At 48.0% G+C, this 12,634-nt stretch overlaps 1 protein-coding gene across 3 annotated transcripts in view; it reads right to left on the bottom strand.

Annotated features, from left to right (window-relative positions):
• Positions 1-12,272, bottom strand: part of LOC138303564 (transient receptor potential cation channel subfamily V member 6-like) — a 92,904-nt gene extending 80,632 nt beyond the window's left edge. For 2 of the 3 annotated variants that reach the window (XM_069242824.1, XM_069242823.1), the window contains exon 1: positions 11,937-12,185. In XM_069242824.1, coding sequence (XP_069098925.1) covers positions 11,937-12,034 — 98 coding nt within the window. In that variant the 5' untranslated portion in view covers positions 12,035-12,185. Of the gene's footprint in view, positions 1-11,936 lie in introns of all 3 variants that reach the window. The other variant, XM_069242822.1, reaches the window with a different exon arrangement.
• Between the last annotated feature and the right edge of the window lie 362 nt (positions 12,273-12,634).

Genomic DNA, 12,634 nt, shown 5'->3' with positions numbered 1-12,634 from the left:
GCCCTGCCAACCATGAAACCAGCAATGAACAGGTTGACCTGAAGTTGGGCTGCACCTGCTGCTGCTTGGGCTAGCAAAGCAAAGGACTGTGCCTGCTGTGTCCTGCTTGGGGAGAAGTAATCCCCTGAGCCCAGCCACAAGCAGAGATTCCAAAGGCGAGCTGGCTGACTTCCTGTTCACAACACAATGTCACAAAAGCTGACAAAGCCTTCTGGGGTGAGTTAGCAGTCCAGCTCACGGATCATTCCTCCTCGCTGCTCTGCAGCCCAAGGGACCAGGACCCAAAGCTCCAAAATTGCACCTGAATCTGCTGGGCCCGGGAGAGTCATTGGAGAGCAACTTGGTTGCCTGAAGGAGAGTTATTGCCAAAAGGAGGGAAATTCTGAATCTGCTGTGTCTGGAGACTGGTAGACTTATGGTGACTGGACCTCTGCTGACTCCGAGAGGACGTTGAGGGATGTTGACCCCTGTGGCCAGGATTACCTCACCTGGACCAAGGGTACCCCTCGGAAGATTTCAGTTGACTGCACAGCATCTTCAGAATCCTTGAGCATCTTCAGCTTCCTGTATCCCAAGCATCAGGACCACCCCTTAAAAGTCAATGACAAGGGGCCACTGGTGCTGGAACTGGATTGAAGACTGCTTTTCTGGAGAAGATAACTGTTTTGTTGGACCTTTCTGGTCCCCTTGACTGGGCCACTGCTGGAGCTAGCTGTCCAAAGTAACTCAAAGTAAGCGCATTCCACTTTGCAAAGGTTTTCTTCAAAACGTTTATGTCATATTCAGTGTGTTTGCCAATGCTTATTTGTGGTTAAGGGAAAAGCCCTGATTCATTGCTTCTTGTAAAAAATATATCTCCAGAACCCTCCAGTGGATCTTTTTTGTTTTGATTGTCCATAAATTCATAAAAATATTTTCTATTTTTATAGATGGGCCTTGGACTTCTTGGGTATCTAGTTTCTAGTTCAATTGTTGTAGTGCTGTTTAAATGGCCTCAAAGGGGTTGGTAGTGTATTACATGATCAGGAAACACAATCACACCATATAATACAGTGCATGTCCTCACAAGTACCAAAACAGTTGTAAAGTAGAAAATAGAACACAACACAAATCCCGTTTTAACTTATTAAAAACAGATGTGGGGCCTTTCTGCTCTGTAAGGACCATTACATACATAAGCCCTACTTTTAAATGCTATGCACCCTGCTTTGGGGCTATAAAAGCCTACTCTAAATGTGACTTACTATTACTTACAAGGATGGTTTAGGCTTGTGAAAGGAGTGGTTTTAACAGTTATGCCAAGTTAGGCTTTGGTGACTGGCCTAGAGTCATGTTTTACGAGGTCACTTTAGTGATAGCCCAATACGTGCTGCAGACCAGTAATGACATTTAACTAAAAGACCTGGCGTACGCAGGTTACCATATAGTAGGTACTAATACATAAGGTAAATCGCCCAATCAGGATTTTAACCAATTCAACAAGTTTTTAGGTGTAAGGGCACACGCACTGCAGCCTGGTTAGCAGGATCCCAGCGCACAGAGTCCAAAAGCCAAGAGCGTCAGTCCAAAAAATGGAGTGGAATTCAAAAATACCCATTTTCTTATGGGGAGAAAAAATGGTAAACAATGTAGGAGGTCATGAAAAGGCATGCCTACAAGTTATTCTCAAACTTTGTACGCACGACCTTATGTACTACAAGTAAATCTACTGATTGCATAATTACTGCATTAGCATGACAGGAGCATGTGAAATCTTTGTAGGGCTAAGCATCAAAGCATCATCTGTTGAGAATGAGCATTATCTCTTGTCACATAGGCTCTCATTATTCTAATGAGACTACTGGATTTTGAGCGGCAGATTCGCATGTGGTGTGGAAGACTGAGTCTGAACCCACTATAGGTGACACCTGTCACCCTAATCTGGGTTTTGCTCGGGCTAACTAGCAGTGCCTCATCTCCACCCAAAGGCAAGGACGACTGGGCAGCCGAGTGCATGACATAATTGATTTTTTAGGGAAACCCTGGTCACTCAGGTCTCTTTTGTTTCTCTTAATTACATTAGCCTCACATACACAATGACAAACAGAGGCAGTATATGGTTCAATAGGGTTTTAATGAAGCAACTGCATCTTAGATAGCAAAGCATGTACTGCAATAACCAGGACGATACAGCATGACAAGATTAAAAAGTGACAAGCACAGCATGTTCAGCTCTAATTCTGCCCTTCAGGTTCCCCTGGGAAGGCATCATCCCCCATACCTGAGCAAAGGCCTGAAGTCTGCATAAGCAGCTGTAGCGAAGCATTCAGCAATCAGCACACGGGTGTGGTTCTCTAGCTAGAATTTCCCTCAAACGTGTAAAGGACAAGGAAGTGTTTAAATAATAAAACAGCTGATGTTCTGAGAAAATGTCCCTACGTGAGGATGTGTGTTTTTCTATGAACACCAGAGACAAAACTTTTACCACTTTCACCAGCAACGTATCTTATTGCAGCCTTGAAAGAAGCACAGAATGAACAAGAATTTCTTGTTTAAGAACGTAGTGCTGGCCTAGGCAAAAACAGCTAGATAGAGAGAAAGAAAACAAGACCTCAAAATTGGCTATTGTTAAAATAATAAATTAAGCTGAATTCAATACCTCTAGGTTAAAGTGCACAGCAGCAGGCCTGGTATGCTAAAATAACGTGCATGGAGTTATAACTAAGAATGGCTACCCAACACTCTTACAGGTAAACCATCAAATCGAACGGCATATTGGTTGGGCTAAAATTGAAATCTATAAATAGTTCAAAATATTCATGCTCCTTAGACCCAACCGGACTCCTTTAGCACTATTTAAATTGAAGCCAAACTTCTGGACAACAACCCTGCTTTCAGTGTTCAAATAAAGCTCAAAATGCAGATGTATTTCTCAGGAAGGCAAGGGAGTGTACAGATACCAATTCATAAACAAGCAAAACCAAGAATATCTGCCTTGGATTTTGTTACTTGACTAAAACATAAAACATCTGCTGTTGTGCAAAAAAACAGAAAGCAAATACTGCCTCGATACAATGGATATATGATAAGAACTGTATTGTGTGATGATTGAGAGTACTTTTGAGATGTAAAATACTCCCTCACGCAATCACAGAGTAATAGGCAGAATGTTACACCAAAGAGCCAGTATCACAATGTGAGAGCGGTACACTCATCTCAGCGGCTTCATAGTCCAATCCGTGTGTAATCTAAAGAGTTAGTAACAATAGGTCATAGGGACTGCTAAGCAGTAAAACCAGGCCTAAAAAGTGGGAGAGCTTATCACTAGCAGTTATAGATTTGTTGTATCAAAACTTATTTTCTAAGGCAAGAGATCAGTAATTAATCATTTGGATGAACATAAATAACTCAGGGGCAGATGTAGGAAGCACTTTGCGAGTCGCAAACGCGTGTTTCCTATGCAGAAATGCATTTTGCGAGTCGGGTCCGACTCGCAAAATGCATTTCCGAATCGCAAATAGGAAGGGGTGTTCCCTTCCTATTTGCGATTCGCAATGGTATGCAATTCCATTTGTGACCGCGTATGCGGTCGCAAATGGAGTCGCAGTTACCATCCACTTGAAGTGGATGGTAACCCATTCGCAAACGGGAAGGGGTCCCCGTGGGACCCCTTCCCCTTTGTGAATGTACCCCAAAACATTTTTTAAGGGCAGGGAGTGGTCCAAGGGACCACTCCCTGCCCTGAAAAAACCGAAACAAAAGGTTTCGGATTTTTTTGAAATGCAGCTCGTTTTCCCTTAGGGAAAACGGGCTACATTTCAAAAAAAAAAAAATGCTTTATTTAAAAGCAGGTCGCTAACATGGAGGCCTGCTGACTACAGCAGGCCTCCATGTTAGCGAGTGCCTATACTCGCTATGGGGTCGCAAACTGCGACCCACCTCATAAATATTTATGAGGTGGGTCTTTGCGACCCCATAGCGAGTCGCAGACGGTGTCTGAAACACCGTTCTGCATCCGAATTTGCGATTCGGAAATTGCGAGTCGCACCGACTCTCAATTTCCGAATCACAAATTCGGACTTTGCTACATCTGGCCCTCAGTCCCTTGATATTGATATGGAGCCTCCATAATCACAGACATAACTACTAACAAATTCACAAAAAAGTACTGTTGTGTTGCCTGCAGTGCATCATTCGATCAAGCAGACAGATCTGAACTATTTGGAAACCTGCATCTTAAACTCTACAGTTTGAGACATGGTTGATGATCCACACCAATCGGAACGTATCACTACCATCTTGGATAGCAACTGAGTGTGAGTTAAAATCAGGGGTGGGTGAAAAATTCAGTTTTGCCTATTGGAATTTGTGGAATTTTGGCGACTCCCCATTACTCATGTAACGTGGAATTCTGACCAAATTCTGCCAAAATGTACCGTTGGCGAGCAAGATTTGACATCCCCTAGTGCAAGTTTTGGCTGCAAGGAGGACATCTGGTGAAATTTTTTCAACGCGGGCAGTCACAACTGTTTGCAGTCAGATGGTTGCCTTTCAAGCAGAAAATCTACCCGCTCAGCAGCAAAATCACCTTGAGTAGCTACTCAAGGAGTGCTGCTTGATGCTGATTTTTCAGTGCTGAACATGCTTCTGGTGCTAAATCACAGTGCAAGCAGCGCAACATGCCTATTTCCCCCAGTTAGCTGAAGTCCATTGAATCTTGCAGAGTTTTTTGTAACTCTGAGGAATTACGCTGAGTCAAATTCCACAAGTTCTGCCCACCCCTAGCTAAAAGAAGGACATATTATTGCCTACAATCTTATGTCATCCCTATCGTTACCTCAGGTCTGGTGCTGGTAATATAGGCCTGCTGATCCCTAGTAAAACTAAAATCCACAAAAACATAGTAATTTTTTATGAAAGATCATATGATCTTAACTTGAGTCTCTGTTGCAGGCAAGTTGATGTGTAAGTAAAACTGACTTCTGATTGACATAATGGTTGGGTGCTATAAAATGCCGACTTTTTCTTCCAAAATATTTATATTGCTTTAGAGGCATTTTTGTTACTTCTCTCAGCAGTATACTTTTGGGGAGTACAATCTATCTGGAATAGCTTCATTTTTAGCTATAAAAAACTTGAAGGGTACTGAGATACCTTAACCTTTGTCTGGACTAGAGTGCCAGGTCTCTTCCTGATCTTGGGACCTACTCTTGGCCACTACTCGTGGCAGGATGTCTCAGATAATGGGGTTCAGTGGGGATGAGTGGAAACTGCATGCTTTGTAAATTGGAAGCCTGAACAAATGTGGTTTAACTTCTACAAACCATCTTTTTATGAGAAGGTTCAACTCAAGATGCAACTTGTGTTGTTTATATGTAGAAATAATGGTCAGTATGTATCAATATTTTCTAAATTTATCAGGATACTTTATTTTATATAAAGACTACTATTCCAAAGGTTTTCTGGGATTCCAGAACATTATAGTGATGTCAAGCAGAACTGTGAGAATTGGTGCAACTTTTCAGAAATGAAACACTTAGGGGCAGGTTTTCAAGATTTGACACAACGCAGCAAGACAATTTATTGCGCTGCGTCAAATAGAGAGGGCAGGAATGCGCCATATTTACTAATATGCATGGCACACACCTCTCTGTTCTGGCACACTCTGTGCTGCCCAGTGCCAATGCAGGAACCCCTGTGCCATGGTGCAAGACTGCCAGCATTGCAGGCAGGATTGTTTTTGTACATGAAGGGACACCGTGCTCCAGAAAAAGAATCGTCGGTGGTGTTTTCTGCTTTCTTCTAACTGTGCTGCAATTTGAAGCATACTTAGAAAGAGAGGAACACAAAGAGAACTAAAGATATTTCTCTTGATTGTGCCCTTATCAGTAAGGCATACAATTTTCACACATTCTCGGTTTTACTTGGCTTGGTAAATCTGAAAATGCACCAAAATACACAGGTGGATGCATGGGAACACGCACGCTCCACCCATGGAGTGCCTTCCTGGGCAGAATAAAGCAAAGCAGCTACTTGCCCTGCCGTGTGTTGCTCCACATTTACCAAGCCACACAGGGCCTTCCAAGGTGGCCTCCAGGGGGTTGGTAGATCTAACTTAAGGTTTGCATCGCCATCATGTCACCCTGCGTGAGGCAAGGGCAACGCAATCCTTTGATAAATCTGGGACACAGTTCTTTGGTCTGTAAGAACTGCTCTGCCGTTCCTCTATCTTAATTCTCGTAATTCTTACAAGTTTTCTATGTTGGAAGTGGTTACAGCTGGGGATACGAGTCAGGAAACCATTCTCCTGAACCACAGTATCACACGAAAGGTCTGTTTACCAATAAGCAAGAGACTAATTTGTTGCATTGGGCGAACAATTGTACATAAAAACTAGTGAAGAGGGTTTATGTGCAGCATATTACGTGACCATAGTTTGGTTAACGCTGCTAATCGTAAAACTACCGCCTTATAAAACGATGCAAGTGTAGAGGCTATGATGTGATTCTTTCTGTTTTGTTTCCATCAAAACACAGGAGTTCTGGGGGGTCATCATTTTAATTAAATCTGTATCCTAATGAGGACTCATCTGAATCAAATCAAATCATTAGCATTTATAAAGCGCGCTACTCACCCGTGCGGGTCTCAAGGCGCTAGGGACAAAGGGGGTGGTTATCGCTGCTCGAACAGCCAGGTCTTTAGGAGTCTCCGGAAAGCGGAGTGGTCCTGAGGCTGGTGGGGAGGGAGTTCCAGGTCTTGGCCGCCAGGAAGGAGAAAGATCTCCCACCCGCCGTGGAGCGTCGGATGCGAGGGACGGCGGCGAGTGCGAGGCCAGAGGAGCGGAGGGGGCGGGTGGGGACGTAGAAGTTGAGGCGTCTGTTGAGGTATTCCGGTCCCTTGTCGTGGAGGGCTTTGTGTGCGTGGGTGAGAAGTCGGAAGGTGATCCTTTTGCTGACTGGGAGCCAATGCAGGTGTCTCAGGTGTGCGGAGATGTGGCTGTTGCGGGGTACGTCGAGGATGAGGCGGGCTGAGGCGTTTTGAATGCGTTGCAGGCGATTTTGGAGTTTGGCGGTGGTCCCAGCGTAGAGGGTGTTGCCGTAGTCCAGGCGGCTCGTGACGAGGGAGTGGGTCACAGTTTTTCTGGTGTCGGCGGGGATCCAGCGGAAGATCTTGCGGAGCATGCGGAGGGTGAGGAAGCAGGCGGAGGACACGGCGTTGACTTGCTTGGTCATGGTGAGAAGGGGGTCCAAGATGAAGCCGAGGTTGCGGGCGTGGTCTGCGGGGGTCGGTGCGGTGCCGAGGGCCGTGGGCCACCAGGAGTCGTCCCAGGCGGACGGGGTGTTGCCGAGGATGAGGACTTCAGTTTTTTCAGAGTTCAGCTTTAGGCGGCTGAGCCTCATCCAATCTGCGACGTCCTTCATACCCTCTTGTAGGTTGGTCTTGGCGCTGGCGGGGTCCTTGGTGAGGGAGAGTATAAGTTGGGTGTCGTCGGCGTAGGAGGTGATGATGATGTCGTGCTTGCGTACGATGTTAGCGAGGGGGCTCATGTAGACATTAAAGAGTGTCGGGCTGAGTGATGAGCCTTGAGGTACGCCGCAGATGATCTCAGTGGGTTCTGAGCGAAACGGAGGGAGGTAGACTCTTTGGGAGCGGTTTACGAGGAAGGAGGCGATCCAGTCCAGGGCCTGGTCTTGGATCCCGGTGGAGCGGAGGCGGGTGATTAGGGTGCGGTGACAGACGGTGTCAAAGGCAGCCGAGAGGTCGAGAAGAATGAGGGCGACTGTTTCACCATTGTCCATCAGGGTTCTGATGTCGTCTGTGACTGAGATGAGGGCGGTTTTAGTGCTGTGGTTGGTTCGGAATCCGGTCTGTGAGGGGTCGAGCAGGTTGTTGTCTTCCAGGAAGGTGGTCAGCTGTTTGTTGACGGTCTTCTCTATTACTTTGGCTGGGAAAGGCAGAAGGGAGATGGGGCGGAAGTTTTTCAGGTCGCTCGGGTCAGCCGTAGGTTTCTTTAGTAGGGCGTTGACTTCGGCGTGTTTCCAGCATTCGGGGAAGGTAGCAGAAGAAAAAGAAGAGTTGATGACGGTCTGGAGGTGCGGGGCGATGATGTTGTCGGCTTTGTTAAAGATGAAGTGCGGGCAGGGGTCCGAAGGGGCGCCGGAGTGGATAGAGTTCATGATGGATTTGGTTTCTTCCGTGCTGATGTGGGTCCAGTTGTTGAGGGTGATGGTCGGGGATGTGGGTTCGGTTGTGTTAGGTTGGGTCTGGTGTCCGAAGCTGTCGTGGAGGTCGCTGATCTTGCGATGGAAGAAAGTGGTGAGGGATTCGCATAGATCCTGTGAGGGCGTGACGGCGTTGGCGTTGGCGCTGGGGTTGGAGAACTCCTTGACGATGCTGAAGAGTTCTCTGCTGTTGTGGCTATTTTTGTCCAGTCTGTCGGTGAAAAAATTCCTTTTGGCAGTGCGGATCAGGTGGTGGTGTTTGCGGGTAGCGTTCTTGAGGGCGGTCATGTTGTCAGCGGTGCGGTCCTTGCGCCAGGCTTTCTCAAGTGCGCAACAAGTTTTCTTTGATTCTTTGAGGGTGTCAGAGAACCAGAGGGGTTTCTTGGTGTTGTTCTGTCGCTGCGAGCGTTTGAGGGGAGCAAGGTTGTCTGCGCAGTTGGAGATCCAGTTTGTGAGGTTGAGGGCTGCGACGTTGGGGTCGCTGGTGAGGGTGGGTTTGTTGGCGGCGAGTGCGGCGAAGAGTTGCTCTTCAGGGATCTTGTTCCACTGTCGGCGAGGGATGGGTTGAGTGCGGAGGTGGCGGGTCTCGCGTCGGAATGTGAAGTGGACGCAGCTGTGGTCGGTCCAATGAAGGGCGGAGGCGTGGCTGAAGAAGACGTGTTTGCTGGCGGAGAAGATAGGGTCGAGTGTGTGTCCGGCGATGTGGGTGGCAGTGTTCACCAGTTGTTTGAGGCCGAGGTTGGCGAGGTTGTCGAGCAGGGTGGTGGTGTTGGGGTCGTTGTTTTGTTCCAGATGGAAGTTGAGGTCGCCTAGGAGGATGTAGTCCGGTGAGGCGAGGGCGTGCGGGGAGATGAAGTCGGCGATGGTGTCGCTGAAAGGGGCGCGAGGTCCGGGAGGACGGTAGACGAGGGATCCTCTGAGGGTGGTCCTCGGGTCGGTGCGAATCTCAAAATGCAGGTGTTCAGCGGCAAGAGGGGAGTCTTCAGTGGAGGTGGTGACGCTGATGGAGTCTTTGAAGACGATGGCGATACCTCCTCCTACTTGGTTGGTACGGTCTTTCCTGGAGATCTTGTAGCCTTCGGGGATGGCGGTGGCGATGTCTGGAGCAGAGGAGGCGTTCATCCAGGTCTCCGTGATGAAGGCGACGTCCGGTGCTGTGGAGTCTAGGAGGTCCCAGAGTTAAACGGCGTGTTTGTGAACGGAGCGAGCGTTGACTAGGATGCACTTGAGGTGGTTGATGGCGCGTGGGCTTGTGGTCGTAGTTGTTGCGTGGTGGAAGATGCGTTTGCAGGAGTTGCAGGCGAAGGGTCCATGGGTGCGTTTGGGGTGAGCTTGGAAGCAGGTGTTGGAGCGTCCTGGGTTGAGGGCATTGAGGGTGGTGGGGTCATAGCGGATCATCGGGGCTTGGTACCATATGCCAAATAAAGTGGGGTGGAGCCAGAATGCAAAGGGGAGGTTTTACTGCCACATGAATCACCAGGCTGAGCATTGCAAAATGTTGGCCTGAACCTGAACCCCCACTGCTCCCATATTGGTGGAATTGTTTCGTGGTCCAGAGATGCTCGTCATATCTGTGGGCCAAAGCGCTGGCCCGAATGTTGTACCAGATGAAGCAATGGATGGACTCAGCATTTAAGTAGCAGTGTTGGGGGGGATGTCCTTCATGTTATACATAAATTGTCATGCATAATGCAGAAGAGCATGACATGTATGCATTGCCTATTTTGTTCTAAGTCCAGAGCTGGTATTATGTTTATTACTCTTCTTGTTGTACCACCTTCCACAATATAAAATGTAATGCTCACATGGACGACTACAGCACCATCTCATCACCACCATGTAGCATTGTTAATGCAGTTATTGCTGATGAGACTGTCTCATCATCACCATGAACTCTTGTTAATGCTGATGACACGTCTCATCACCACCATGAACCCTTGTTGATGACACGGTCTCATCGTCAGCATGAACCCTTGTTGATGCCGACGATACTGTCTCATCACAATCATGAGCCCTTGTGGATGCTGACGACATGTCTCATCACCACCATCAACCCTCGATGATGCCAATGGCACCATATCATCTTCACAATTAACCCCTGTTGATGCTGATGACACCGACTCATCTTCATCAAGAACCCTTGTTGATGCCGATAACAGCATCTCACCACCAGCATGAACCCTTGTTGATGACACCGTCTCATCGTCACCATGAACCCTTGTTGATGCAGACGATACTGTCTCATCACAACCATGAGCCATTGTGGATGCTAACGACATGTCTCATCACCACCATCAACCCTTGTTGATGCCGATGGCACCGTATCATCTTCACAATGAACACTTGCCCAAATTCAACACAGAAACACTGGCCCTCGTTTATGGGGGGTTGGCGTAAGGCAGTGCAGCAAGTCACCTTGCTGTTCTGCCCAACGGCAAAGTGAAAAAACAGGAATGCACTGTATTTATCCAATACGGTGCATTCCTGACCTTTCTCCCTGAGCGGCCGCCATTTCAGCTGCCTAGCGCCAACGCAAGCACCCTTGGGCCATAGAGCAAGGGTGCCTGTGTTTATGGCAGGATTGTTTAAGTGCAGGAAGGGGCACCTTCCTGCACCGAAACAATCTGTAGAGGTGTTTTCATTTTTTCATGTCTTCTGCAAAATGCAGCACACATGGAAAGGGGGACGAAAATTTGAGAAATAAAGATATTTCCTCTTGTTGTGTCTCCCTTGGGGAAGCGTAAGATTTTGACGCATTCCCAGGTGTACCTGCCCTTGTAAATCAGGGGATGCATCAAAATCCGTGGGAGTTGCATGGGAACACCCACTGTAACGCCCATGGATCGCCTCCCTTGCGCAAAGTAAGGCAACGCATCGATTTGCGAGGCGTTGCCTTACCCAAGATTTATGAGGCCCTTCAAAGCTATGCAAAGTGGCTTTGCGTGGCTATGTAAGTCTGGCTTCGACCCTTGTGTCACGCATGTACGACTCTGAGTGGCGCAAGGCTCACATAAATATGCCCCACAGTGTCTACCAATACACCTACGCTGAGTTATAATGTGCAGTTATTCCTCTATAATACATGGGATCATGTAGTCCCAGAATAAAGACCTATCTGTAATTTCCTTACAACAATCGAGTTGTGACGTCTTTACTCATCTGTAATTATGAAATGACATACCCGCTCAACAGAATATGTTATTGTTGAGTTGTGACATCATAATGACTGCTGCTGCAGCCAGCTGACAAGGTGAGGGGCGGGTGACAGAGCTCAATTAAAGCTGCTGTTAGAACAATTGATGAAAACGGGCTTTTCCTTCTAGTCGGTTTTCCTAAATAAACAGTGAGCAGCAGCCCACTATAGATTCTACTTTTTCCCTTGCTATCTCCAAACATCTTACCTTTTTCTCATGAAAGAGCAAGACAACAAGCATTTAATCACTTTGTGGACAAGGTGATGGTGTGAACATGCATTATAAGGAATAAAATACCCTCTGGCATACATAATAGGGATAGTGCAATGTCATAGCTGGATACCAAGCCCTTATAAAAGCACTTGCCCTTTGACATCCTTTCTCTACATCGTCACAGAACTCTTTGGTGACTTGAAATATTCTTACAGGGTAGACACGGGTTACTTTGCCCCATATATAATCCCATAACCTGTGTTTACTGAAAGAGACAGCAAAGGGCAGAAGCCACCCCTCGGCACTTCGGTTACAGGGAGCACTTTACCTTTTCTGCTGGAGAAGGTTGATCTCGTGGGGTTCAGGCTCCCGGGGTTCTGATCTTCTGAAGCAGCTGGTCATTCTATTCCAGAGGTTTGAAAACATCCTGCGACTCGACAGCAGGTGTATGGAAGGATCCTGAGCAGTTTTTGGGATGGGGTCCTTCACCCTGCAGTCTGGGTGGGCCCCAGCCTCGCCTGGACGCCCATGGTGCCCCCAGAGCGCACCCACCAGTGCTGGCACCTCCCAGGGTGTTCACATGCCCCTGCACCCCCTGCTTGCCCGGGTGGCCGGCTCCGGAGGCTGCGCCCTCTCCATGGCAGCCAAAGGCGAGTTTGTAAAGGTTTTATTTCCTGGAAGAGCGAAGGCTCCGTCGGCGTCCTCAGCAGCCCTGCCTGGCTCAGGTTTCTTGGCGAGAATGATGGGGGTGACGGGGAGGCCCCGTTTATCTAGGACTCCCAGCCCTGTCCGGCCCCACTGCCCGGGGGTGAGCCTCCCTGCCCCAGGATGCAGATGTACCTCACACGTGCACATGTCACCACTGTGCACCAAGGGAGCTGTCGAGCCGGCCGGGCGGGCCCTGGGATGCCTTCAGGACACGCCGCTGCCGAGGATCACACGTCAAGGCTGTCTGAAAGTACCGGAGCCACGATGCACGGGGTCTTTATTGCACTTTCTGGGGAACGTGAGGCAGATTCGGTCTTT

Source organism: Pleurodeles waltl, chromosome 7 (genome assembly GCF_031143425.1).
Source record: "Pleurodeles waltl isolate 20211129_DDA chromosome 7, aPleWal1.hap1.20221129, whole genome shotgun sequence".
NCBI lineage: Eukaryota > Metazoa > Chordata > Amphibia > Caudata > Salamandridae > Pleurodeles > Pleurodeles waltl.
Note: the sequence above shows the minus strand (reverse complement) of the source record. Positions and strands in the feature narration are given on the sequence as shown.